The 24,621-nt window shown below is 37.0% G+C and overlaps 1 protein-coding gene across 1 annotated transcript; it reads right to left on the reverse strand.

Annotated features, from left to right (window-relative positions):
* On the reverse strand, positions 1–24,592 carry SELENOF (selenoprotein F). Its single transcript, XM_053950874.1, has 5 exons — positions 24,292–24,592; positions 21,035–21,202; positions 10,322–10,385; positions 2,654–2,703; positions 1–996 (listed from the first exon to the last, which is right to left on the reverse strand). The coding sequence occupies exons 1-5, from the start codon at positions 24,454–24,456 to the stop codon at positions 865–867; spliced, it is 579 nt and encodes a 192-aa protein (XP_053806849.1). The 5' UTR covers positions 24,457–24,592; the 3' UTR covers positions 1–864.
* Between the last annotated feature and the right edge of the window lie 29 nt (positions 24,593–24,621).

Here is a 24,621-nt window from a genome sequence, read left to right on the forward strand (position 1 = left end):
TTATTCTTGATTACCATATTTATTGACTCTTAAGTGGAAAAAACCCAACAGGTCTTAATGGATTTGACTCATTACCATACATACTGTCTATATTCCCTGTTCACATAAGTTTCACATGAGAAAAATATACATTTTAAAAGAACAGATTCTAAATTAATTTCATAAACAAACTTCCAATAAACTTCTCAAAGTTGGAAGGAAAGCTTTTCAAAGAGTTATAGCTCATGTTTTCTGAAGCAAAACACTTGATGTAAAGCACACCTAACATCTGACTTCATACACCTCAGGGGTTTTCTATGTAGTCTTCACTAAAGTGTACTTACTAAATGTTTCACATTATCAGAGCATGAGTTCCTCCATCAGTTTTCAAATCTGTGAATTAGGTACTCACTGTAAACATGGCTTCTATAAAAGGACAGTTCAAATACAAATAAAAAAGGGCATTAGTAGCCAAATTTCTTTGGGAGATAGATTGCATTTGGTTCTAACTTCCTTAAGAAAGAGCAGCAGACAAAAAGCACGGTAATAATTTCTATTATTTGAAGCTCTTCAGTTTTAAGAGCATTTGTAAAAACAGACCTGATTATAACAAACTGAGATTTGCATAATTAACTTTGAAACAAAGCATTCTTAGTGATAAATGCATTAAGAGCTGAAATAATAATGTTAAGACAAGCTATTGTTTGTCAACTTGTCAGATATGTGTGCTGAAGCTTCCTTTCTAATTACAAGATGTTTAGTACAGCACAACACATATTTTAAAACTAATACAGATGCTGGAATGTTTCTTCAATTGTAGTGCACTTCATCTGAGAAGATTACCATGACAAAATATGAAAAGGAAAGAGGACAGAAAGCAATGATTTACAGACGTTCTAATTTTTCACTTAGAAATTCTTCCACGCTATCTGTATTCCACTTGAGGATGCTCAGTTCTTCTGCAATGTTCCCACTGTCGTCCAGCAGCTTTAGTACAGGGTCAGAGCCACGCACATACTGGGGGGAAAGAAGGAAAGTCAGTTACCTTGGTTGGCAAATGCATTCTCCATACTAACACTGCCCCTGCTCTCAAGTGATTTGAATCAGTTCTGACTTGCATTTAATGTCAGAGAGAGGAAAGTGGAGGAACAAGTTGGTTGAAGGGGGGTGGGGGTCAGTCAGAAACATCTCCTTGTTCTCCTTGGTGCACCACAGCAGTTAATGCTTGTGCAGAGAGGGGCACTGCCATTGGCCTGGCTTTGAAGAAGGGTATTTACTCCAACTGTTTTAAGTTACCAAAGCTAGAATTTTGATGATGAATGATTTCTCTTATATGATCAACAGCCTTTTTACCATTTTAGAAATTCTGAGTCACTTTAACAGGTCGAAGTTCTCTACTATCAATTTCTAATGTAATCGCATTCTTTCTTGCTGTGTTTTATCTGTGCCTACTATGCTTAGCTGGTAACATAATTCTTCAGCACTTCTCAAACTCACTAAGTTCCAAATTAAGTAATGGAAATAAAAGCTTTTAACAGTATCAGAAAGCTCTGACCATTTAAGTTTATGGAAAGATTTCCCCAGGAGTATTCTACTTTGCTCAGCTGAGCTAACCTAGATAGTTTGACTTAATGAAGCTAGTGGCACCTCTGTTGAGTTTTCCAAAAGTCCTGTGAAAGAAACAGATTCATTTGCACATTTTTTTCTGGTAATAGTTTATACCAATTGTAGTCTAGACTGCTTTGATGTTCAATAAATCTACAAAGTTTAAAAAAAAAAGAAACAGTCAGACGTACAGAAGGAGAAAAAGCTTTTGAAAGAAACTGGAGGACACGGAGACATGAACGCGTGAGACAGACAGAGGAAATCTGTTTTACACAGAATCAGCTGCTGAGAAGAGAAATCACTTACTGCAGCCATGCACAGCTATGAAATGATTCCAGATGGTGCCATTTGGGCAACAGAGATGGCAGCACAAGATGTGAGAATCAAGATGTGTATCTTTGAAGTACACTTGAAGTTCACACAGGATTTTAAGAGGAAGGTGAAGTCTTAGATTAGATCTTGAAACCAAAGAATTGTTGGAGCTTAAGGCAGTGCAGCTTATGCACCTTTGCATATACGCAAGTCATAAGAAACACCATTCAGTATATGCATTTTTATAAGGCTGCATGTCTGAAGTATAATATGGAGAAAAACCAGCACAATAGAACACAGCAAAGGAATTCTGAGAAGAAGAAAAATCCAAGAATCACTGAATGTATGGAAATGGCAGCTCCATAAGAAAACTAGGGGAGAACAAAATAGGAGAAACTATGACAGAATAGCTTGAGTACATCCAAGATATCTATAAAGTAAGAACAGAATATAAACATTTCTCAGATTCTTTTCCCATCTGCTATAATAATTTTTTTTTTCTTGGATTAAAACCAACCAAACAACAGTAAAATAAACCAGAGCCTCACCACCACCGAAGAATTACTACCAGTTACTGAGCAGTAAACAAATCAATATTACTAGCAGGAACTTTTAAAGATTCACACTGGCAATGCAAATATATGTCCTCTACTAAAGGATTACTTGATCAGCAAACAGGGAAGAATCCACAGGACTGTCTCCACCAAACATAGTTCTTCATAGCATCACAAACAAAAAAGTTAGGGCTACTACTTACCTTGATTTGCAGTCCCCTGAAGAGTTTTGGCTTATCACTCCTGACGAAAGCTACAGTTTAGAGAAAAGAAAGAAAATAAAATTCTCCTCTACTTGCATAAAGTAGATTTATGTCAAATTAGTATTCCCCAAATTATTGTTTTTGAATTATGCTTTAGAAGATATTTTAATGTTAAAATCTTAGTACCTTCACAAAATTAATAATACTAAACTTATTATGCCAAAGAAACACCTATTTTTGCTAGTAATGCAAACAGGAATTCTCTGTGCTTGGAATTTCCTTGAACACTAGTGCAACAGTGTAAGGCAGTTGATCTGCACGCACAACTGACAGCCTTCAGCAGACTGGCCCATATGCTGCTGCTCCGCAAATGGGAGGAAAAGCGTTGGAGCGATGGAAATCTGGCTGAGGATCAGCTTTGTGAGGGAGGCTGAGTGTGACACCCATCTCATCAGCACACTCCCCACACGCTGCAGCTCTGCGGGGGACAGGGCACGCAGGAAGCTGTGGGGAGAGGTGTTATTCTGCTGAACAAGACGGTCAATCTTGTCTTGCAGAGATCTCTGAGATTATATGTTGAAAACCAGCAAGAAAACAAAGCTAAAAACAGGAAGAGAAGCTTGTATTTCCTCTTGACACTCCTGAAGGCAGTGGGTATCAAGGCTCTATGGGTTGTCAGGCAGCTACATGGAGAGAAGGCCAGGTCTGAGGTGGGCTGCTGCACCACTCCTCACCTGCAGCACCTGTCAGCTGGCATTAACAGCAGCACAGCCCAGGCCTTGCATTAACCTTAACTCTGAAAAGACAATATGAAGTATTTCAGGACAAAGTGTGAGCATAATCCCCTACTTCCTAGCACTTCACCCTAATGAATGCCTGAGTTCTAAAAATATTTAAAATTTATTTAGAAAATAACAGTTCTCATTCTCCCTTTTCACATGCGAAAAGCTGAATTTAGTAGCTATATTGACAGTAAGTGGATTCAGGATGCTCCTGTAGTATGTCAGTAGCATCTCCCTAAGGAGGAACCCTGTCAGTACAGACTGACTCCTACCAGGGTGCCAGCTGCATGTTAAAGCTGCTTTTTCAAGGTTAGACAACAATGAATCTCTCACAAATTGCAGTGCATCCAGCTGGTGCATGGAGATGAGTGCAACCTCAGGACTAATGTTTCATACTGCTTGACAAAGTGTAGTGCTTTCCTCAGTAATTGCAGAGATATCCCCTGGCATCTTTATACCTATCTTTACATTACTGCAGACAGTTACCTTAACACTTTCTCAGCATGGTTATACAGAGTGGCACTTAACTTCCTTCCCTCTTTCACTGAGCTCCTAGTACAGATAAAAATCATATACACTGCTTGCTGCACCAACTACTACACAATATAAACAAGTTAAAAAAATACCAACGGCCCATGGAGCTGCCAAATATACCAGGCCCCTGAAGAAAATGAGTTGTCTCATTCACATTGTCTTTATTCCTTCTACAGACTATACACTAATGCCATTGTAAGCAGTGTATAACTATTTCAAATAGCACTAAATAACCAGTACTTGCACACATACTGCAGTTCGATTCTGGTTTAACCTCAAAGACCTTATTTTTAACTTCAGTGTTTCCCATGCTCTTGTGACATGTTGTCTTGGTTGTCATCAAAAGTAATGTGCAAAAAAGCAGCAAAGACGTTTCTTATTATTTATTAAGTCTGCAGACTGCTGAAATGCTTCTGGAGGAATTTTTCCACATTTTTCTTCAATTTAAATCTAAAGCTGAAACCAGTCTCTAGAGCTTTATATGAAAAGAAGGTTGTAAGAAGCAGTCAGTACAGTGGGTGACTAATTGCAAAATCGTAAGAGAGCACAGTAAAATGGATAAAGTTTCTGAAGTAAATCTGAACTCTGGAACTTGATTGTAATAAAAAATTGCCTTTGGGAGGAACCTCAGGTTACAGCACTTCAAGCTTGTAACAGGTGTGAGGATTTGTTACTTGAGTGATAGATGAAAGCTTATTTGGACATGAGAGGCTGTTCTCTGGCTGCAGTGTTGGACTGAACAAGCTCACATAAAGTAGAAACAGCATTAAGTGGAAGAAGAAAGTATTCTATAGGTAGCATTACATTCTGCCACATTAAAAGTAGCTATTACACACTTCTACCAATGTCAAATGTCTAAATCTTCTGAAAGCTGAAGCACTACAGAATGCTTTTCCTGAAATTTTAGACAGCTGGAACAAAATTAGTTTCTGTTATGGCATATTTATTTCCAATGCTGATCATAGTGACTTTCTGCATCACTCACTTGAATTGCAATGCAACAAAGAAAAACACTCAATGTACAAATAACTTAATTTGTATATTCTGAATTTCAGAAGCTAAAATGAGAAACTCAAATACTGACATGCATTAAAAACACAGATTATCCCATCAAACACTTTTTTTTTTCCTTTCCACAAAATCAGTCCTTGAGTTGAATTAGCAACCTTTGAAACGATGGGGTTAGGAAGTCAGATGCAGCTACAGTGCACATTTAGGGACATATGACTGCTTGCTTATCATGGGATGTGGTGCATATGCTCCACCTTCACATTGCTCCAACAGTTTCCCCTCTATACCCTGACATCAACATTGCTTCTTATGGTTCTGTCTATAAATGGTACTTGCACATCATCTATACACCATTATTTAGTAGTTTGGTGTTTAATACTAAATCCTATTCAAGCTACCTCCCCATTTTCTTCTCCCTGTAGCAGCTTTAGAAATTACACACCACAGAGAAACAAACCTTTCTCTAAGCTATCTGTGGATGAGCAGGAGAGGCATTTTCCACGGTGACTTCTGTAAGATGAGAAGACTGAGTTCGGTGCCATGACACCATGTTCTGGTGAATTAAACCCCAGACCAGAAGTCAGAGCTGTTCTCCAGACAGCTTTGCAAAACCACTTCACCTTATGCTCCAGTAAATGATGAGTGGTACCAAAGCACTTCTGTTGGAACGTGCTCCTGAGGTGTTCCTGAAGAGCAGACAGGACTGCCCCACAACCAGCTACAGCTACAGGCTCAGAGAAGGATCAAGTGTGTATGAGCATTTTAAAGCCTGGCCCACACTGAACAGTGCTTTTAAAGACCTAAAAGCAGCCTTTACTTCCAAGCACAGCAGAATGGAGAACTCACTGCTATTGTTATAATGTCCATTTGTTTTGATACAAAACATAGAGGTGTAATAAAGTCTGTGAAAACTAGTTTGTTGGAGTTAAATCCCAGAGCCCTAAGTGGAGAGTGTAGGAGGCTCAGAATCACTGTGGCCAAAAGGGCAAGTCTGTGTATATGCACATACACCTGCACTATTCTCTGAGGTGCAGCAGGACACAGCATAAGAGAACTTCCTGACCCAAAATGGACATGAAACCTCTCCCCAAGCAGAACAAACAGCTGTTCTGAGTTAACTTAAACAAACAGAAAGCAAGTGTAATATTACTTCAGATAAGCTAAAGGGTAGTCTGCTTGCTTGGCCATGAATTATTAGACACAAGCTGTTTGAAAGTAAGAAGTTTAACTGGAGATGCAAATTTGTGCATAATGTTGCAAAATTTTACATAAAAAAGGCACAAAGGACTTGACCATACAGACTTGACAATTTTGTACCGAAATGAACTTGAATTAAAAAACATTTTATTGAGGCATTGCCAATTATCAAGTGTTAAATCCATGAAAAAGAAAAGAAACCAAACAAAAGGTAGAGTAAGAGAGGGACATTTTATGAAGACAGGAAATTCCAACATTCAATAATGCCACCAATAATAAAGCATTGCTAAGAAAATTGGAAATATTTGCTAGAAATGTGAATATGTAAATCACTGGGCAAGACAAAAGCATTAATGTCTTCCCTCAGACATTTGTTTTGGGGACAAATACATGCTCTGCAGTTTTGAAGATGGTATGAGTCTGCTTCAAAAGTTACCATGAAAGCCAAGCAAAAAGACTGAACTACAGCACACAACAAGCATTTATTTACATTTTAATGACTATAGCTCTGTACCTTTTGGGGACCTCAGTCTGAGATAAAAATTAAAATTTAAGAATTCATATGGCACATCAATAACTACTATTTGTAGTCTCTTAATCAAGTTACAATGCAGCTGTTCGTGATTTTATAAAAAGCACCACATGCTTTCAGAAATGAATCCAAGACAGAGCTCCAATCAAGCCTGAAGAAGAAACTTCAAAAAATCCCAAAGATAGGGTACTTTGTATAAGCAGTTGGGCAAGAGACATTTCTCAATCTGAAGGGAAGTATTGTTTTAATTTGTGCATCATCTGTTCACAAAAGATTACGATAAAGCAATGCGTGTCTCCCACTACAACATCCATAGTTCTTAGCAAGACTTTTAGTAATGCTTTTAGCTGTGCAAGATTTAAGGTTAATGTAATTTTCTAACTTTCTTTTGTCAGTACTTATGAATTGAAGATTAAAATAACTAGGAAATGAGGGATCTTACCTCATACAATACAATCCCATAAGAAATTACATTTTAGTAGCTAAAAGAATTCCCTTAACACTTGGAGAAGTTAGATGATATAATAGTGCTGATTGACTCTGAAGTCAGAGTATTTAATGTAGCTGCACACTGCATCAGTTCAAGAATTAAAGACCTTATTTCTAGAATAGATTTGCTGGGAGCATGTCCATTTCTTAACTCACAAGGAGAGGTGAGAATTATTTTGTGGAAAAAAGAAAAAGAATGGAGAGAAATATGAAAGGAATGTTCAATGAAAAAAACCAGTCTAATTCAGTTTTTTAAACAAACTGCAGAGAATGTAGGAGTCTAAACACCGATCTCCTATCTCATAGTGAACAGAACACAGCTGCCACTGAAAAGTCAACTTAAAACAAATATGCAAGATTAATCACTGACCCAGCTAATTCATTATTCTATTCCAGAGCCTCAGTTTTATGGATGTCTGCCAAAAATTGTCATTGTGTTACCTGGTATATTAAGATATTGCTTCATCTATGAATCTCGTCACTTAGATTTTTAATATTCTACTTTGATGGAGTGCTTTTAAATGACAAATATTTAAGAACAATTTTATACAGAACAATTTCAAAATATATGTAATATAGAAATTAATTTTAGAGTACTGCATTTATAATAAAGCATTTTATTTTTAAGGGAAATTTATCAGTAAGAAAAATTCAGTACTGAATTTAAAGGAGGCATACAGAAATGTGGTCTGTTATCAGACTTATCACAAGAAACTGTATCTGAAAAACCTAACAGACATCCTTGGCCACATTCACAAATGCCAAATTTAGTGGTTTGGTGTGGCACTACAAACATTAACATCCAGTTCAAGACTGAGATAATCTTGCTGAAGACCAGACTTTTTCATCCTCTTTCTGAGGACTAGATTTTTATCATCACTTCTCACTCCTTTGCTTTCCTAGTATATACAAATATATTCCATATGTAATGATTCTCACATTTCAGGCACACAGGTGGATTGAGCAACTGTTTAGAGCTGAAGATTATATAACCAGTAATTTTAAAAGAAACTTTGACAGAGAAGGACCGAGCAACCCACAGCTTCTTCCAACTGTGTAACTTTTACAAACCTTTATTAATTCAACTGGTTTCAATCCTTAACTATTTAAATATGTGAATCCCATAATAAAAAATCCAACCACAACAGAAAAACAATGAAACAACATTGCTCATCCCTTAGCCAAATAAAATATCATCCAGATGAGACACATCAAGTCTGTGGGATGAAGCCAAGTAACAAAACAATTTACACAGGTACTTAGAGGTCAAGACTTCACATTTATTAATCTCAGAATACAGTAGTAACATACACTAATCCATGTAAAGTCCTGCAATTAACTTTGTGTATATTCTTGGGAGAAAAACCAAACACATCTAAACAAACTCTGACAAAGCCCTCACAGAAACTATGGGAAAGGATTCAGTTATTTGTGGTGAGACATTGTCAGTGACAGGATACACAGCTGAATGAAGCCTACAAAGAAAATGCTTCAAAAGCAGCAGCATGACCTTAAGGCAATCAACTTCCATAGCAAATGCCCAAGTGAAAAGCTGAAATAAAGACACTTCTTGAATGCAAATGTCTTAAGATGGAGATATTAAATACTGTTTCTGTCAGAAGTTAAAATAAAGGAGAAAATATGGGTATTCTGAGATTAATATTAGTGTGAAGACAAATACCAGCTGAAAGAATATATTCTACTGCTTTTAAAAATTTCTAAGTATGCTTCTAATACATATCCCATCTTCCAATCTCTTTTAATACCCTAGCTGTAAATTTGGTTAAGGTAAGTTTAGATTGAGTAGCTGCAGAAATTGGTGATGAAAACACAAAAAAGAAATTTAAGTGCACTACTCAGTCCTTTTTTAATTCTTACTGTACCAAATCAAAATTGGTGATCAGAACAGAGATCCTTTTTAAAAAACAATGAAATGTATCCAGCCACTTTAAAAAGTAACCTATATGATAAATGGAATGTAAATATTTGAGGAGGTTTAGACAACCAAGAATTGAAAGGAAAAAACACTAGTCACAATTTTCAAGTTTTTCCTTTTGCATCATTCCAAGTCTTTGGAACATGTTTCAAAGTGTACACACAGCAGGAATTGAGGGCCATTCCCTTCAAGGACCTACACATGAAGATAACTGAGGACACAATGCAGGCTGGAGTCAGGCTAACAGGTTAACCTTTTCCTTCAAACCTACAGCTCAAATGAGCACTTAACTGTTACAAATCCAGAACCATAAAGCAGCTCAGTGAATGGGCAACAACAGTAGAGGATGTTTTTATGTTAGCTAAGTTTGAACAGACATGGAGATAATATGGACTCCTGCACTAATGAAGTTAATCTCCTCACACCCCTCAAGTATGACAAGTCATTTAAAGAATTCTCATTTGGACATTTTATACAGTAGAAAAGAGAACAGAGCTCTGGCCTTGTCATTCAACTCAACTGTGTGGGCAGAGGTGGCAGGAAAGGATATAATGCAGTACAACTTATGTAAATTGTAACCCATTTTAAAACCCTTTTTCCCCCACTGTTTGTCAGCCAGCCTTCAAACAGGGAGGTATTAACACTTCCCACAGTAGAAGGAGACATGCTGTTTGTGCAATTTTAAATTCTAAAGCTAGATTAGTACTTATGTCCAACTATGTCCAAAGTACAGCATTAGGGAGTATAGTATTAGGGTCCTCATTACAGGAAAAAAAACCCAAAACAACCATAGTACTGCTAGTACCTAAGCTCCTCCCTAATTTACAATAAAAGTCCAATTTGAAAGATCTCACAGATTCTTTTCCTGCAGCTTCCTCCCAACAGACACTGATGGTACTGATTTTCCTTTTGCACTACTGTATTCCATTCCTGTTAGTTGACTGTCATTATCCACTGATAAAACAATTATATGGCAGGATCTGTGAAAATAGAATCGTTCCCTAAGTGCACAATATAATTTCATCTATCAATTACTGGAGACCAGTTCAATGAGTTTCAGGTCAATGTAACTTTACTGATACAATATACTGAATTTATGACTACTTGTAATGTACTTGAAAGTACCTTTTGTCATTCAGCTGTGACAGTATTTCATATTTGAAATACATACTAGTGGCTTTACTTACCCTGGACTTGAGGGAACCTTCCCAGTTTTCATCCACATACTTCTAGGACAGCTCCTGCATAAAGCTGTAATAATAAAGAGAAGCTGTTAATGACAAAAGTAATCTAAATTACTAGTTTATTTATATTGTGTTATCTGTTGAACTATTTTTCTCTGAGGAGACAATATGCTACTCTATTGATGCTAATTACACGTAAGATCCTAGACACACAGTTCCAGACCTGTCTCTGATTATACAACAACTGACTGTTCACTCAGGATAAATAATAATTTTCATTAATTATACTAAAAATGTAAAAACAACAAAAAAAAAGATCATGAGATATACTGTTGGTGTAAGCAAAGTTTCATTTAAAAAAATGCTACTGGACATGTTACAATAGGAATTATGGATTAGTAACAGGAAAAATATTTCTTCCTTCCCAAAGATACTAACAAAATCTCATTAAATGAAATTTTAGTTTCCACTTTAAACCTAACTTGAAGAGTGAAATACTTATAATAAAGATAAGGCAGTGACTTTAAATTTCCCATTTGGGCTACTAGTTGATTTTAGTTCATTGTGTTTACAGAAAGAGGACAGATCACATTAACAGGCCTTAGGTGAAGTAATATGTACAGGCTGGGCTAACTTTGATACTTGCACTTACATGTCAATCACTTCTGTCAGCTGTGCAAGATACTCAGATTCAGTCTCCTTAAAATATAAGTTAATTTTAATTTTATATAATATCTAAACTTAAAAACCGTTCACATAATTGTCTTGCATACTGTCATATTTTTAGACTATATTGTGATTCTTTTTGCATCATGCAAATGATTCTATAGTTTGGTGAATCTTAAAGAAATTAACAAGATTTGCCAGCTACTAAAATAGAACTTCATACTTCAAAGTAAGGCATTCTAATATTACACATAGTATATATACTATATATATATATATATAATACTGTATATCAAATCACATCCTTCTAAGCCTTAAAACCCAATGTTTGTAGATAAGCAGACAGAATGAGCTTAAAGAATTTTTAATTTAATTCATTACCTTTCCTAGACAATTAAAACCTCTGCTTTCATGTTCTTTTAGACAATGTTTCATAACAAATGTGCAAGTCTGAGTATAGAAAATATAACCTTACTGAAATTACATAAACTCATGTTTCACTTAAAATATGAACTGTGAACACAAATAATTAAAACTAACATTCATGAACCCCTCTGAAAAACCAAACCATACATGATACAACAGAAATCTCCAAGACAATTTTATTAATATTCTGTCACCTATCGAATGGAGGCATTATAGACAGCCAAAAATACAGTGTTCATTTCTGAATATTCAAATTCTGATTCAGGGCCAACTCAGTATTTGCTTAAATACTATGAATTAGAACATAGGAAATACTCTAATCATTTGCAGGGAAATCACAACTTCTCTCTTGGCGTGAACTAATCAATAATCATTACTTCCAAGGGAAACTGAAAAGAGAATGTTACACTGCATTACCTGTTCAGAACAGCATCTCAGAAATTTGCCTAACTACAGGTACATTTTCAACTAAACATTGTATTTAAGATAAAAACCTAAGATTTGACTGTTAAAACCCAGAAATACTATGAAACAATACTCAAGAGATCATAAATATTAGACTTTTAAAAAGCTTTTTCACCACCCAACTCAAGGTTTTAATTAAAAAAGACAGTGATAAACAGCTCAGATACTAGCTTGCATAATTAAAATTTCTCTGGAATTAAAACATGAAGTAATTAAAAGATGGAGGAAACATGGTACAGGGTTAATAAACTTCACTTACCTTGTCTCTTTGTCATTAAAAAAATATTCAACAGTTCTATCAGCAATCCTAGATTTAGATATTCCTTTGCATACTCACTAATCCACTGAACATTTATACTGATTTCTCTGATACTGACAGCTATCTGCATTTTTCTATCAAGAAGTCAGTATAAAGAAGTAGATAAAAGAATAAATAGCCTTCTATCTAGTTAATTAACTATTTTATGTAAGTCTATCAAAGGCTAAGTACACTCAAATTTAGGACAACAGTAAAATGAACATTTTTGAATTCTTATTACAAATTATTCTTTGTCATTTTCCTTCCAAACATGAGTTTTTATGGAACAAAATCACTGTAGGAATCTACAATATGTAAGATATTTTGTAACACCTCACTACACCCAGTTTGTAACTCCTGGCCAATATCTTATAGAAATTTAAGAAAGAAAACAGCTCAATCATTGATGTCTAAATTTTGAGCTTGTAATTCTGCCATAATTGAAACCCAAATGTTCTCATACAAAAAGGTTTAGATTCATGCTGGGAACAACAGCTGCTTTCTCGGTGGCTAGACCAGGAAAAAAGAAGAATCAACTGGCTTCATTTATAACTCTAAACAAAGGTGTCTTTTGCAAAAAAACCAGGTTTATTTGCATCACTTAGCCCACCACAAAAGCCTAGTTGTTAATATCTACCATCTCATTGTGTCCAGAGCAGATGTTCTACAAATTTCCTTGTGAAGGCAGTCACTGTGTTCAAGTATTAATAAGAATGACATGTATTACATGGAGGCACACAAACATCTCGAGTCAGTTCATTACACAATGCTTAACTCATGAGTTAGTTCATTTTAAAGTAATGCTTCACTTGTTTTAGTGCTCATGAAAGTGAGTTTGGTATAAGGAGCAATGAAATAAAGACATTCTAAACTATTACTGGTGTCCATGTTAACATCCCAAACAAGTGCTGATTCGTGTCTGCATCTATAAAAAGAACTTAGCTTTTTTTTATAACATTCTAATAGCATGTTTTCTAAAGTTACTGTGACAATATCTGAACTTTTCCCTCATCTTTTCCAAAGCATCAACTTGAGTTCAGTTTATTTCAAAAGTTTTTGGAAAGCACCTGAAACTCTTGTAACAGTCCATTCTGATGCAATCAGGATGGCTCTTCACAAATGAAAAGAGACAAACCACATTATTGGTCATGCCTGCTTTAATTATGGAGAGTGCTAATTATATCAGAATAACACCATTTTGCATAAGAATTGTGGTAGTTAAAAATATTCATTGTAAAAGTAAGGAACTTTAACTTATATTAAAGAAAACATTTCACTTGCTATTATTAGGAAGAGAACTGAAGCAATTCTGCAAGACACAATTCCAGCAGTGCTTCATTTATAGATTGATATAGTATTGTTATCACAGTTACTCATGGTGAAGACTCCAGAAAAGTGACATTCATGCTACATAACCATTAATGTTTACAACCAAACAGGAATTCAGACCAAACTGAACTGCAAAAAGTGGTATCGAACAGAGATTGCTCCTTGATTGTAATAAAATTCTGTTAGATCAAAGGTAACAAAAAGGTTAAATAAAATACAGCAAGTTATACCTAATTTTACTTCTGTGACATTTATATTTTGCACACTGCTTTCTTCTAATTATTAATTCGAGGGGACCCTGCCTGACACAGGTTACAAAGTGTCATTCAGGCTGGATTTGCACAGCTGTTTGTAATCAGCTGACAGTACCAGCATGTCTTAAAACATGAAATGAAACAGGCTGTTAAGGCAGAGACACAAAAGGGGCAATAGCTACTTTATGGTACCTGGATTCTCTCCAATATGTGCATACTGTCCTCTCCTAATATCAAACAGTTTCATATTATGATATAAGCAAGTCTGCAGAAGACAGCTCCTCATCTATTGACTTCAAAACATTTCAGGAAAAATATAGATATTATTCTTAATGGCCAAAGTTCCTTAGTATAGGCAAAATGGTACTGTTGAAAAATAGGGTAAATGATCTCTTATGAAAGCATGCAAGTTAATTTTTACTGTGTTCCATCCACACACAAACAAAGCAAACCAGGTTAATTAATATTTGTTCTTCCAAGAAATTTACAACAAAAAGAGATTTTGTTGCAAGTTTCTTTTGCTTTTTTTCTAAACTCTTCTAACTAGCAGTTCATTTGTGACTTTTACTAGAAAGCTAGTCTTCTAAACTAGAAAACTCCAAAAGAATATACACTGAGATACAAACTATAAAATATCTTCTGTGAGAGAGAATGTACTTATATGGATAGCTCAAGGTTTTCAAAATCCCTCCTGTCTTTCCTTTTCCTGGAGGCAGAACATGAGTAAGAATCTGTGGGTTAACAGGGAGCAGCCAGAAAGCCTCACTGCCAGGAACATCATGAATTACTGCTCTATAATACAGCAAGCCAAGAAAGTCATTGCTACACACACACATCATTCTGAACTGATGTCATCAGTAAATTTAGCAACAAAGCAACTTCTACCACTGACAGCTCATTATCCTGTGAAGGGAGATGCCTGACTCTAAATAAGAGTGTGGAAACAGAGTCTAACAGTCAAAAACCAATTATGTGAACCAGTGCTGCTTCTGTGATTAGTGATATGTACTACAGGCAAATTGCTCTGAACAAAGCTGAGCAGAATCTAAGCTCTCATTTATTTGTGGGGAAGGAAATTCCGACTGAACGTAAGGGTGAAAAAAAGTCATAATGACAGTGTTTAAGCGCTGAGGAATTTGCTAAGGAAGACTGTACAATCTGCATTCTTGGAGATCCTAAGAACTTTGAGATTTACTTTGAGTAGGAGACTCAAAGGAGACTTTTTATTCTGTAAACATACAAAATATAGTTGTGCATTACTATTCCATTCTTCAGCATAAAGGAAATTTATCATCCACCTCTACTTTTGGTGTTAAATGATACCCTCCTTGCAGGATTCTATAAACATTTGTGCTGTTTAAATCAAATAACAACTGGAAAGGTCCAGACCAGCTTCAGCTCTTGGCAGCCTGTTTTTATTACCTTTGGTCTCTGCAGTGTTTGGTGTTAAGTTCATGTGAGCAAGAGGTCTGGCACAAGGGTGGGAGAGAAAATGGAGAAGCTGAGCAACCACCAACTTTAGACCTCTGGAGCTGTCGCTTGGATTAGGTGGTGTGAATACCCAGTTTGAGTGGAATAGAGAAGGGTGGTAGAAAAAGGGCTCCTGTGTACAGGCTCTCACTTGGACCTAGTCACAATTGTGCAAACGAAGGAGTACAGACAGGAAGTTAACAGGTCAAGTTTCGATTCTGGACTATACCATCTAATTCTATCTAAGCACCCGCTTGCCTCTAGAAGTAGAATCCCTGAACATCTCTTTTATTCTCCAGTCTGTGCTTTTGTTAAAAAAATAAAGCATTTTAGAGTTGCAGAGAAAACAGTGAGAACAGAGCTCATGAGATATTTATTTGACCTTGCACATTTCATGAATTTTGAGACTTTTACTTTTTGAAGTTTCTTCAACAAATGTAGAGTTAAATGCCAGTGCTTTATCCAGATGAAGGTCAGCCTTAATTATCTAAAGCTATTCCATTGACCAGCACAGATGCACATCAACAACTGAAACTCACATTTAGCAAATTCACATTTATAGTTTCTCTAACCTATTTTTTTTCACTGATAAGATGAGATAGAGCTCTTCCATGGGTAAGGCTTACCCTATTACAGACAGATAATGTATTCTGTCTTAGTTTATCTGACACAGATGAACACTTGGTGAATCTGAACCAAACAAAAGGCAGTAAATTTCTGCCTCAGGCATTGACTAGTTAGCCGCACCTTCCTTATCTAGGACTACTTCTTGTCAACATTAATTTTCATTGCCAAAAACATCATGTACAGAGGGAAGGGAAAGAGGGTACATGGTAAAGTTCTTGAGAAGGACATCCACTGCAGCACATTTTTAATACAAGGAATGGTTGTGAATAATATTTTGAAGCAACAGTACTGGTCAGAGACTTTCTCAATTAGAGAGAACAGTATCATCTCAGATACCCTAACTTCCCTATCAATATAGCCATAAAATCATTCCTCTATGAACTGTATGGGACACTTAGTTAAAAGCAAACTTTGAAAGGAAATCTTATGACATATTAGTCTTAATTACAAAGTTCTGATTATTTACTTGAATGTTAAATAAAATATGCTGCCATTGCATCACACTACTGCTGAAGTCACACTTGCTAGAAAACCAAAATTAATTTGAACCATTTTTGTGTAACATGTTAGAATTAAGGAAGTTACAGTTTACAGTTAGGTAAAAACAGAATTTGATTTTTTACAAAGTATCCAAGAGACTTTACAGGACACATCAAAAGACAGAAAAAGATCTGAGTTTTGAGAAACAGCTTAAAGAAGTAAACTAAAATTCTAATTAATTTCTGTAAGTATTGATATTACTTCTCAGAGATGTCAAACAGAGAACTAAGTAGTTCTCTGTTTTTAACTATTGAGTTGAAAACCAGAAGTTCCAGTGAGAGTAGACCTATTCATGTTAAGAGCCTCTGGCAGAACAAGAAAGCAGTCAGCAGCAATTTCAGTGTAGCACTCTAATTAGTGTAATGAAAAGAAAAAAAAACAAACCTGAAAAATGAATGTAAATTGGGTCACACAGGAGTAGCCAGAAGCATTAAAAGTACTTCAAGTTAATCTACTTCCAGCAACTATTCTGAGTTTTGTAAACAATTTTTTGAGTTTTAAAAAGTAAGTCTGAACAAGAATGTCACCTTATTCCTCCTTATAATTCATAAGAGCACATTTAAGAATTCTACATGTGTAAAAGGCTGGAGTTCTAAGAAAGCTTTCAATTTGTTTTGTTGTTTTTTTTTTTAGTAGAAGAAGCACCTAGTCATTACACCTGGTGTCACGTTTTCTAAGTCACCAAACACCTTAACATTATAATATGACAAGTACTTGACAGTAGAAATTTAAAATGCTGAAGTTCAACACATATTAGTCAGCAAAATATATTTTTCAAAGCTCCATTTAGATATATTGATAACTTTTATGGGTTGTAGCAATCGTGCACAGTGCAACTATAAAATGTAATGTATTGCAAATTTTATCACAGAGTTGATTTTTAAAATCAATTTGGATTTTGACACACATATATTGTTGAGATAAATCTAAGATTATAAATACAATTAATGGAATATGCTTACAGCTATGTCTGAAATGATCACACAGCCTATGTGAAGCTGCAGATGGAGTGCAGCTATTTTCAGCTACTGCAAAATATGGACAATCTCTCCTGCTACTACAATTTCACGCACAGTTAGCTTCACCTCCATTTCATCCTTCTCTGTTTTACACACCAGCAGTACTCTGGATCTGACAGACTGAGGCTTAAAACTTGCAGCTGTCTAAAGCAATACTGTTTAAGCTGGCTTCTGAATTAGTGTGAGACTGCATACAAAATCTCTAGAGGAGGAGAAAATAACCAAAACAATTTTCATTTTACCCACAGTCCAATTATGAAGTAATTAAAATATTTCACTGGACAGGTGTCAGCAGAAGTTCAGAGCAAGACAAATTTTGTGTAACAAGAATATCTCACAGCTATTTTCCACAATGTCAATTCACAAACTACTGGACCAATAACAAGAGCAGGATTAATAAATACACTTCTTTCAAGGATATGAAACAGTTCAAATCTGTAAACATCTCATTTGAGGTTGCACTGATACTGTGCAGCATGAAATATTTTTAGGCCTGAGGATATTTCACAGACCATTTGTGAAAAGCACCAATTATGTAAAAATTCTCAGATAGATATGCTATTACCTTTAATTTTAAATTCTCGTTTAGAACTCAGGCACAAGTCATGCAGTAAACTAACTCTTGCTTTCCCTATTTCTAGTATTTGCCACATGACTGCAAAGACAATAAAATTAAAATCCTGAAGCATGTCCTGGAACCCCAGTAGCTGCCAAGCCTGTTTGTTGCACAGACAAGCAGTGTGCTGTGGCACCTCCTGGGAAGCAGCACCTGCTCGGGTAAGGAGCGAGCTGTGTCACACACTGGGATCGTGGCTCAGAGCAGGGCGGCTCCTGTACTTGGAGGATGTTCAAGTGCAGAGTCACAGCTTCAGCAAAACCCAGAGCACCCCTACTCTGGAGCTCAGCAACATGCCAGGCTGCTAATCAGAAAGTCAAACATCTTACTCTGAAACCCTGCATCTCAGTGTAAGATGAAAAATTCTACAAGCAAGAAGGTAGGAAAAAAAAGCCTTTAAGAACATTCAATATTCATTCACTCTTTCCTGTCAAATTTTCATTAGAAAGAAGATTTCTGTGGTAACAGAAAAAAAAATGGGGAAAAGGAAAAGCTATAACAAAAGGTAGCATTCAGTTTTCAGAGTCTACATACCTAGCATGAAAATTCTTGTTTAGCAAGAAGCAACTAAAAATGATATTGTTAATTTTTATGCAATAGTAAAATCTCAAGCTCAATTAAAGACATCTGTTACAACCAGCATTACATTAAAACATAATTCAAAATGTGATGATTCTGAATACAATCTGGTAAGATAATATTAACAGTCTCTAAACACTAATTTTCCACTGGCTAGTCTTCAAGAGAAGTTACTGAGTATGAGTTTAAAATGTAAAACCTCCCAACTATCACTGAATCTGAAATAAACATTTCCAAGCAGTAGTACCAGTATAAAAAATTTCCACTTCCTGAAACAGCATTCATAAGAAAATTAGAAATGATGCTATAATAAATCATAATGTTAGAACAATCCAATATTTCCATTCATGCACACAATATGGAAAGCCTGCATTCAAACTCAGATATGAAAATGTATGAAAATACTATCATAATCACTCCTATACTTCAAGCTGATGCTTACCATATTAGCTCAAAAAGTATCATTTGTATTACATTTCTTCAGAAATATCACAGAAATAAGGAAAGATAAAGTAATAATCAAAATCTACATTGTTCACATTTACTCCAAAGCCCAAGCAGAAAATGAAACTGGGTAAAACACAAATAGATTTAAAAACCAACAACTTATAAGATACAATTTCTTGCTTCCTGTGAATATACAAGGAAATCTGGTCCACTATGAAGGAATTTGTTGAACACCCTTGAGACCCTGTCCATCTCTGTGCTATTTATTTTACTTCATTGATCATGACTAAAATGAAAAAAGTTTTCAGACTAATAATATTTACAATGGGAAGTCCTGACCACAAAATGGCATTTGCTTATCCTTACACAGAAAGTGTAATTATCCACACAATGAAATTTAGGTCTGTTTCAGGAAATTAAGAAGACTATCTATTAATTTAATTTCTGTTATTTGATCCAATTTTTATTAATGTGATGTTTACGGTACAAACTAACTTACATCCCTAAGTATGTTATTGAGAAATTGTTAAGACATTTTTCTCAGAAGTTACATTGACAGAAATGCAATATAGTTCCTCTAGCTTATTTTCCCATCAAAAGACAACTGAAATTGTCCTGCTCCGTAAGTTCTTCTGCTACATTTTATGCACAGAAGCAAAACTCTAAGAATATTACCCGAGCAAATTAAAGCATCCTCTCTTTACACAAGGACACAAAGCCTTGCTGCTGCTGCCAGCACAACTGTACCTGAGCATGCTGGACACCCTTTCTATTCTGCCACTCCCTGTTAGTACATTTCCTTAGACTTTATTCTGAAACTTCGGGTTTTGTGTATGCATATGTATAGATACGTACATATTTATATATATGTATACACATGTAAAAGAACTGGAGCTTTCCCCAGAGACAAACTTTCCTTTATAAGGTTCATATATCTAGCAAAGAAAAAGCCTTACATATCAAGTCCCATAAGGATTGTATTGAAATATTTACTTTGTTAATGCATAAAATTTACAACTTAAAAGTCTGTCAATATTAGGAAACTACTAATTAAACCATGAATTCTCTGCCAATCTCAAACATATGCTTCTTGATACTTAATATATTCTGCCTAACACTGTAATCAGTGGTTTTATTAAAAATTAAAGGAAGACTTTCTTTTTTAAATATTAGGCTGAATTTAATTGACAGGAAAAACCTGCTAGATTTCATCATTAATTTCATTATGTCAGTTATTTCACTATCTCCTAGCCATTAAAAATAATTTCAGCACCTCTCATCCTTGAAACCTCTACTTTCTTGATGATTAATTTGTCTTCACTATATTCTAGAACACTCATAAATTACCACATATTAGAAAACATGTATTCTAACAATTCTTCATTGATAACATACCTTAAGGAGCACAGATATTTATTTACTACAGATAAAGGAAAGGTTTTGCCTTAAACAGATCGAAGCACAGCATGAGCTCTTAGAGAGATCATTCCCGAAATACCCAGCAGTTCTCACTGCTGCAGGATGGAATTGAGCAGTCCTGCTTCTATCAGGTTTGTGCCACTCCAGGAGCTGACCTGGAGGCTGCAGCAGCCTTTTGTTGCCTGGGCCTGAACTCAGCTATCTTGGCCATTGTGCTACGGGTCAGTGACTAAGCAGGAGCAGTCATCAAGCACCACTCTCCTCATCCTCTTCTTCTGCCCTCTTCCAGTCCCATGGATCTTCCTTTTAAAAGAAGCTGGATATAGTTCCTAAATATGGTCATGTCACACCAGAGAAGGGCTGACAAAGAACCAAAGATTCCCCTCTTGGTACAGGGGCAGTCTGCAAACCTAGACCCTGTAGATGTATATTGGGCTATGAACAAATGCTGCATTTTCCTCTTGAGGGGATAACTCAGGTTGTCATTTATTTTTTTAAATGAAAAGTTTCATAAACAAGACATGTTAAATTATTCCACAAGGGATTTGGTCCAAAACTCACCTTTCTAGTTTCCAGCTGAGCTTCTTCTTGGCAGCACTCCCTGCAGAACGGATCCAACTGATTCAGATTGAACTGCCCAAGAAGGTTGCAAGAACTGCACAGCAAGTTACTGGAGAAGCCCAGCTCTCGGCAAGCTTCCGATGACAACTGTGCTCCGTAAACACTTACCTGAAAATCAATACAATGTTACACTTAGTATTAATTTGTATTTTAAAGATGGCTTTAAATGCTGTAATGATTAGGAAGAACAACTTAGTCTCTTGTGACTGTTTTACAGTAATGCCTAAATGGTCAGCCCAAGTGTTCACAACACCACCGCATTGAGAAGGAGGGTCTTAACCTACCAGGGAATTCCAGACACCCATAATATGTACATTTCAAGGTATCAGACCTGCCAAAATTAATTTATATACACTTCTGATAGCTCTACTGCTTTCCTATTGCTCACTTCAAATTAAGAAGAAAACCCAAAGGTAATGAATCAGCTGAAATGCACATGGTTACAGCTTTCCAAAGCCTCCTCTTCAAAAAGTATTTCAGTAAGTTTTGGATCACTGAAAGTTTTGGATTACTCATGGAAAGTAATGTAACAGCTAAGCTCAAGAAAAAACACAACCAGGAAGTAATGAAATTAACCAAAGTGCTCAACAAGACACACAGGTAGGATTTTAATTTCATGTTTGCATTAATGTTACAGGAAAATGGCACATACTATTAACTGGAAGTGCAGATAAAAACCTGCAATTCTGATTTATCAGCAATACTTTAGAACAGGTCATTCAATTACATGGCTTCTATGTAAAACACCAGTTCTGCTTTTTATGGGCAGCAAAAATAATGCAACCAATCACGACATTTAAATGATATTTAGGTTTTGTTCTCATAGAATCACTAAGGGTAGAAAAGACCTCTAAGGTCATCATTGAGTCTGTCGTGGGGACAGGACATTTTCATGCTCATTATCCCAATCGTGGTTTCCGTTCCCTGCTCTCAGTTTGTTTTGTCTTCCTTCCCCCCACCATGGTCTGCTTTTGAGTCTCACGATTGGGATAATGAGCATGAAAATGTGCTGTCCCCACGACAGAGTCCAATCATTTACCCAGCACTACAGTGTTCAGCCCTAAACCCTGTCCCAAGTGCCACATCCATGTGCCTTTTGAACACTTCCAGGGATGGTGATTCCACCACTTCCCTGGGAAGCCCTTTCCAGTGAAGAAATTATTCCTAATAGCCTATCTACACCTTCCCTTGTGCAAGCTGAAGCCATCTTCTCTCATGCCATCACTTGCTACCTGGGAGAAGAGGCCAAGCCCCACCAGGCTACATTCTCCTTTCAGGCAGATGTAGAGACTGGTAAGTTCCCCCAAACCTCCTTTTCTCCTGGATGAGCTCCCCCAGCTGCTCCTCACAGAACCTGTGCTCCAGACCCTTCCCCAGCTCCACTGACTTTCTCTGGGCTCACTCCAGCCCCTCAATACCTTTCTTGTAGCAAATTCACATTCCCACTTTTTTACACATTGGCTTAAAACCTTCCCTTCCAGCTGCTTGCCTTGGGAAAAAGTGAGAGAGGAAATAAGGAAGGGAGAGATAGAAGGTGGCTTTCCCAGATGCTTTTCAGTCTGGGTAAAAGACCCCAGGCAAAGCCCAGTACAGCCAAAGCACCAGTGAAACAAGGAGCACCACTGTGCTCAGAGCTGAGTGACAGGGCACCAGCAAACTCAGCTGGATGGTGACAGGCCAAGACTCAGAAGAACTATGCTGGGACACACAGAAAAGTACAGAAGAAAAGCTAAGTTTGTCATTCAGCAAAACAGACTTCTCCTCACATTCACATGCCATCTAATCCATGCAGCACACCCAAGTTAGGTAGAGACAAAACCCATTTCCTGTGCTGAAGTGGCCAAACTGCAGCACTTTTGTGACAGATGAAAAATATTAGGGATTGAGGATTGGTAGAAAATATATTAGGTGCCTCATTATTCTATTTCTCTGTATGTGCTAAAAAAGTAAGAGTTAAAGCATGAACAGAGAAGTATAATACACAAAAAAGCTGCTCTGAAATCACTATTTTATCAGGAAGAAAGCTATTTTTCTTCTTCCTACACGACACTGTGTGACAACGGAACCCTGTTCTACTGGAATAATTTAGCCTTTTTTTTAGGATTTTTACTAAGATAATTAGTTTTCAAAGTATTGAGTATTTACCTTTTTCAGGTATTTATGTTTTCTGGGGAATACTGGCAATGGGAAATACAGCAATGACACAGTGGTATAAAAAGCCCCGAGGAGCATTCTGAACCCTGCCCAAGCTACATTTTAATGATAGCTCACTTATTAAATGAATGATGCCAGTAACTAAAACCATTTTCTTGCACCTTGCTGCTTGCCATCGGCCCCTTTGATGCTTTACTGGCATCTTTTCACTTCACTGTCACTGCTGCATCTGCTCCCCTTGGAGCAGTAACAGGGCTGTGGCACTGTCACTTTGCTTCCAGCAGCCTCTCTCCTGCCACCTTTGCCCAGCAGAGCCCTAAACAATCCATGAACGTAAGGCCAAGAATCTCCGGAGGATTTTTTTTTTGGGCTGTGTGCGTGAGAAAGAACCAACCAAAACACGAATAGTGTGTGAAAGCAAGTAAAGGCTCCATTATATGATAAGTCCTCACTCGAGCGGTTTTGGTTACATAGCAAGCTCAAAACACTTTGAGAAAAAAAGTACACAGAGGTAAAGGAAAAAATAAATAGAAGAAAAGTCTCTATCCCTAATATTTTTACTCAATTTTTAGTATCTTAACTATCATATTTTCCTGAAACAATAAATCACTTATCATAACAAATGTCTCTGACTGGCACTGGAAAAAAACCCTTACACTTCTGAAAGCAAATTCCTGTCAGAATAAGATAACTTCAGACACTTAGCAAGCGATGTGCCTCATTTCATCAGCGTTTTCTCCTTAAAAGCTTTGGCTCCAAATGCACGCTACACTGTTGCTTTATTTTCACACCAAATAATTTACTGTATTAAAAAAAAGGCAGCACCAATACAATCTATTTTAGGAAGAGGGCAGAAGTAGAGACCAATCTCCGACATGGAAAGCAAAAGACGTGGCCACGGCCGCAGGAGCGGGAGGAGGCGCCCGCGCCTCCCGCCCCGGGACACGTCTTACGCCGCCTTCCCCGCCCTCACACCCGCTCTTTCTCTCAGGAACTGCAGCCGCGCTCAGCCCCGAGCGCGGACGCGCCGGCTCGGCTCTCACCGCCTGCAGCCCCAGGAGCCAGCAGAGCCAGCGCCGCCCCAGCGCCCCCAGCTCGGCCGCCGCCGCCATCTTGGTGCCGGAGCGCCCCTGCCAGCGCCGCCGGGGGCCGCGGAAGGACCTCACCCATGGCGGGTGACCGACACAGCGCCTGATGCGGGAGAGCATAGACTTGCTCCCAGCTCCCGGCACTGCAAGCAGAAACTGCTAACCCAGAACATCTTCTGGAATTCTAGAGCAAAGACATTTTAGTCTGTTCAGAGCAGTGCTTCGCAGCGAGGCTGGAGGAACTGCCGTTCCCCAACGCTGGTCGGGCATAGCGGAAACCACCCC

The sequence above is a fragment of the Vidua chalybeata genome, chromosome 9 (assembly GCF_026979565.1).
Source record: "Vidua chalybeata isolate OUT-0048 chromosome 9, bVidCha1 merged haplotype, whole genome shotgun sequence".
NCBI classification, from domain to species: domain Eukaryota; kingdom Metazoa; phylum Chordata; class Aves; order Passeriformes; family Viduidae; genus Vidua; species Vidua chalybeata.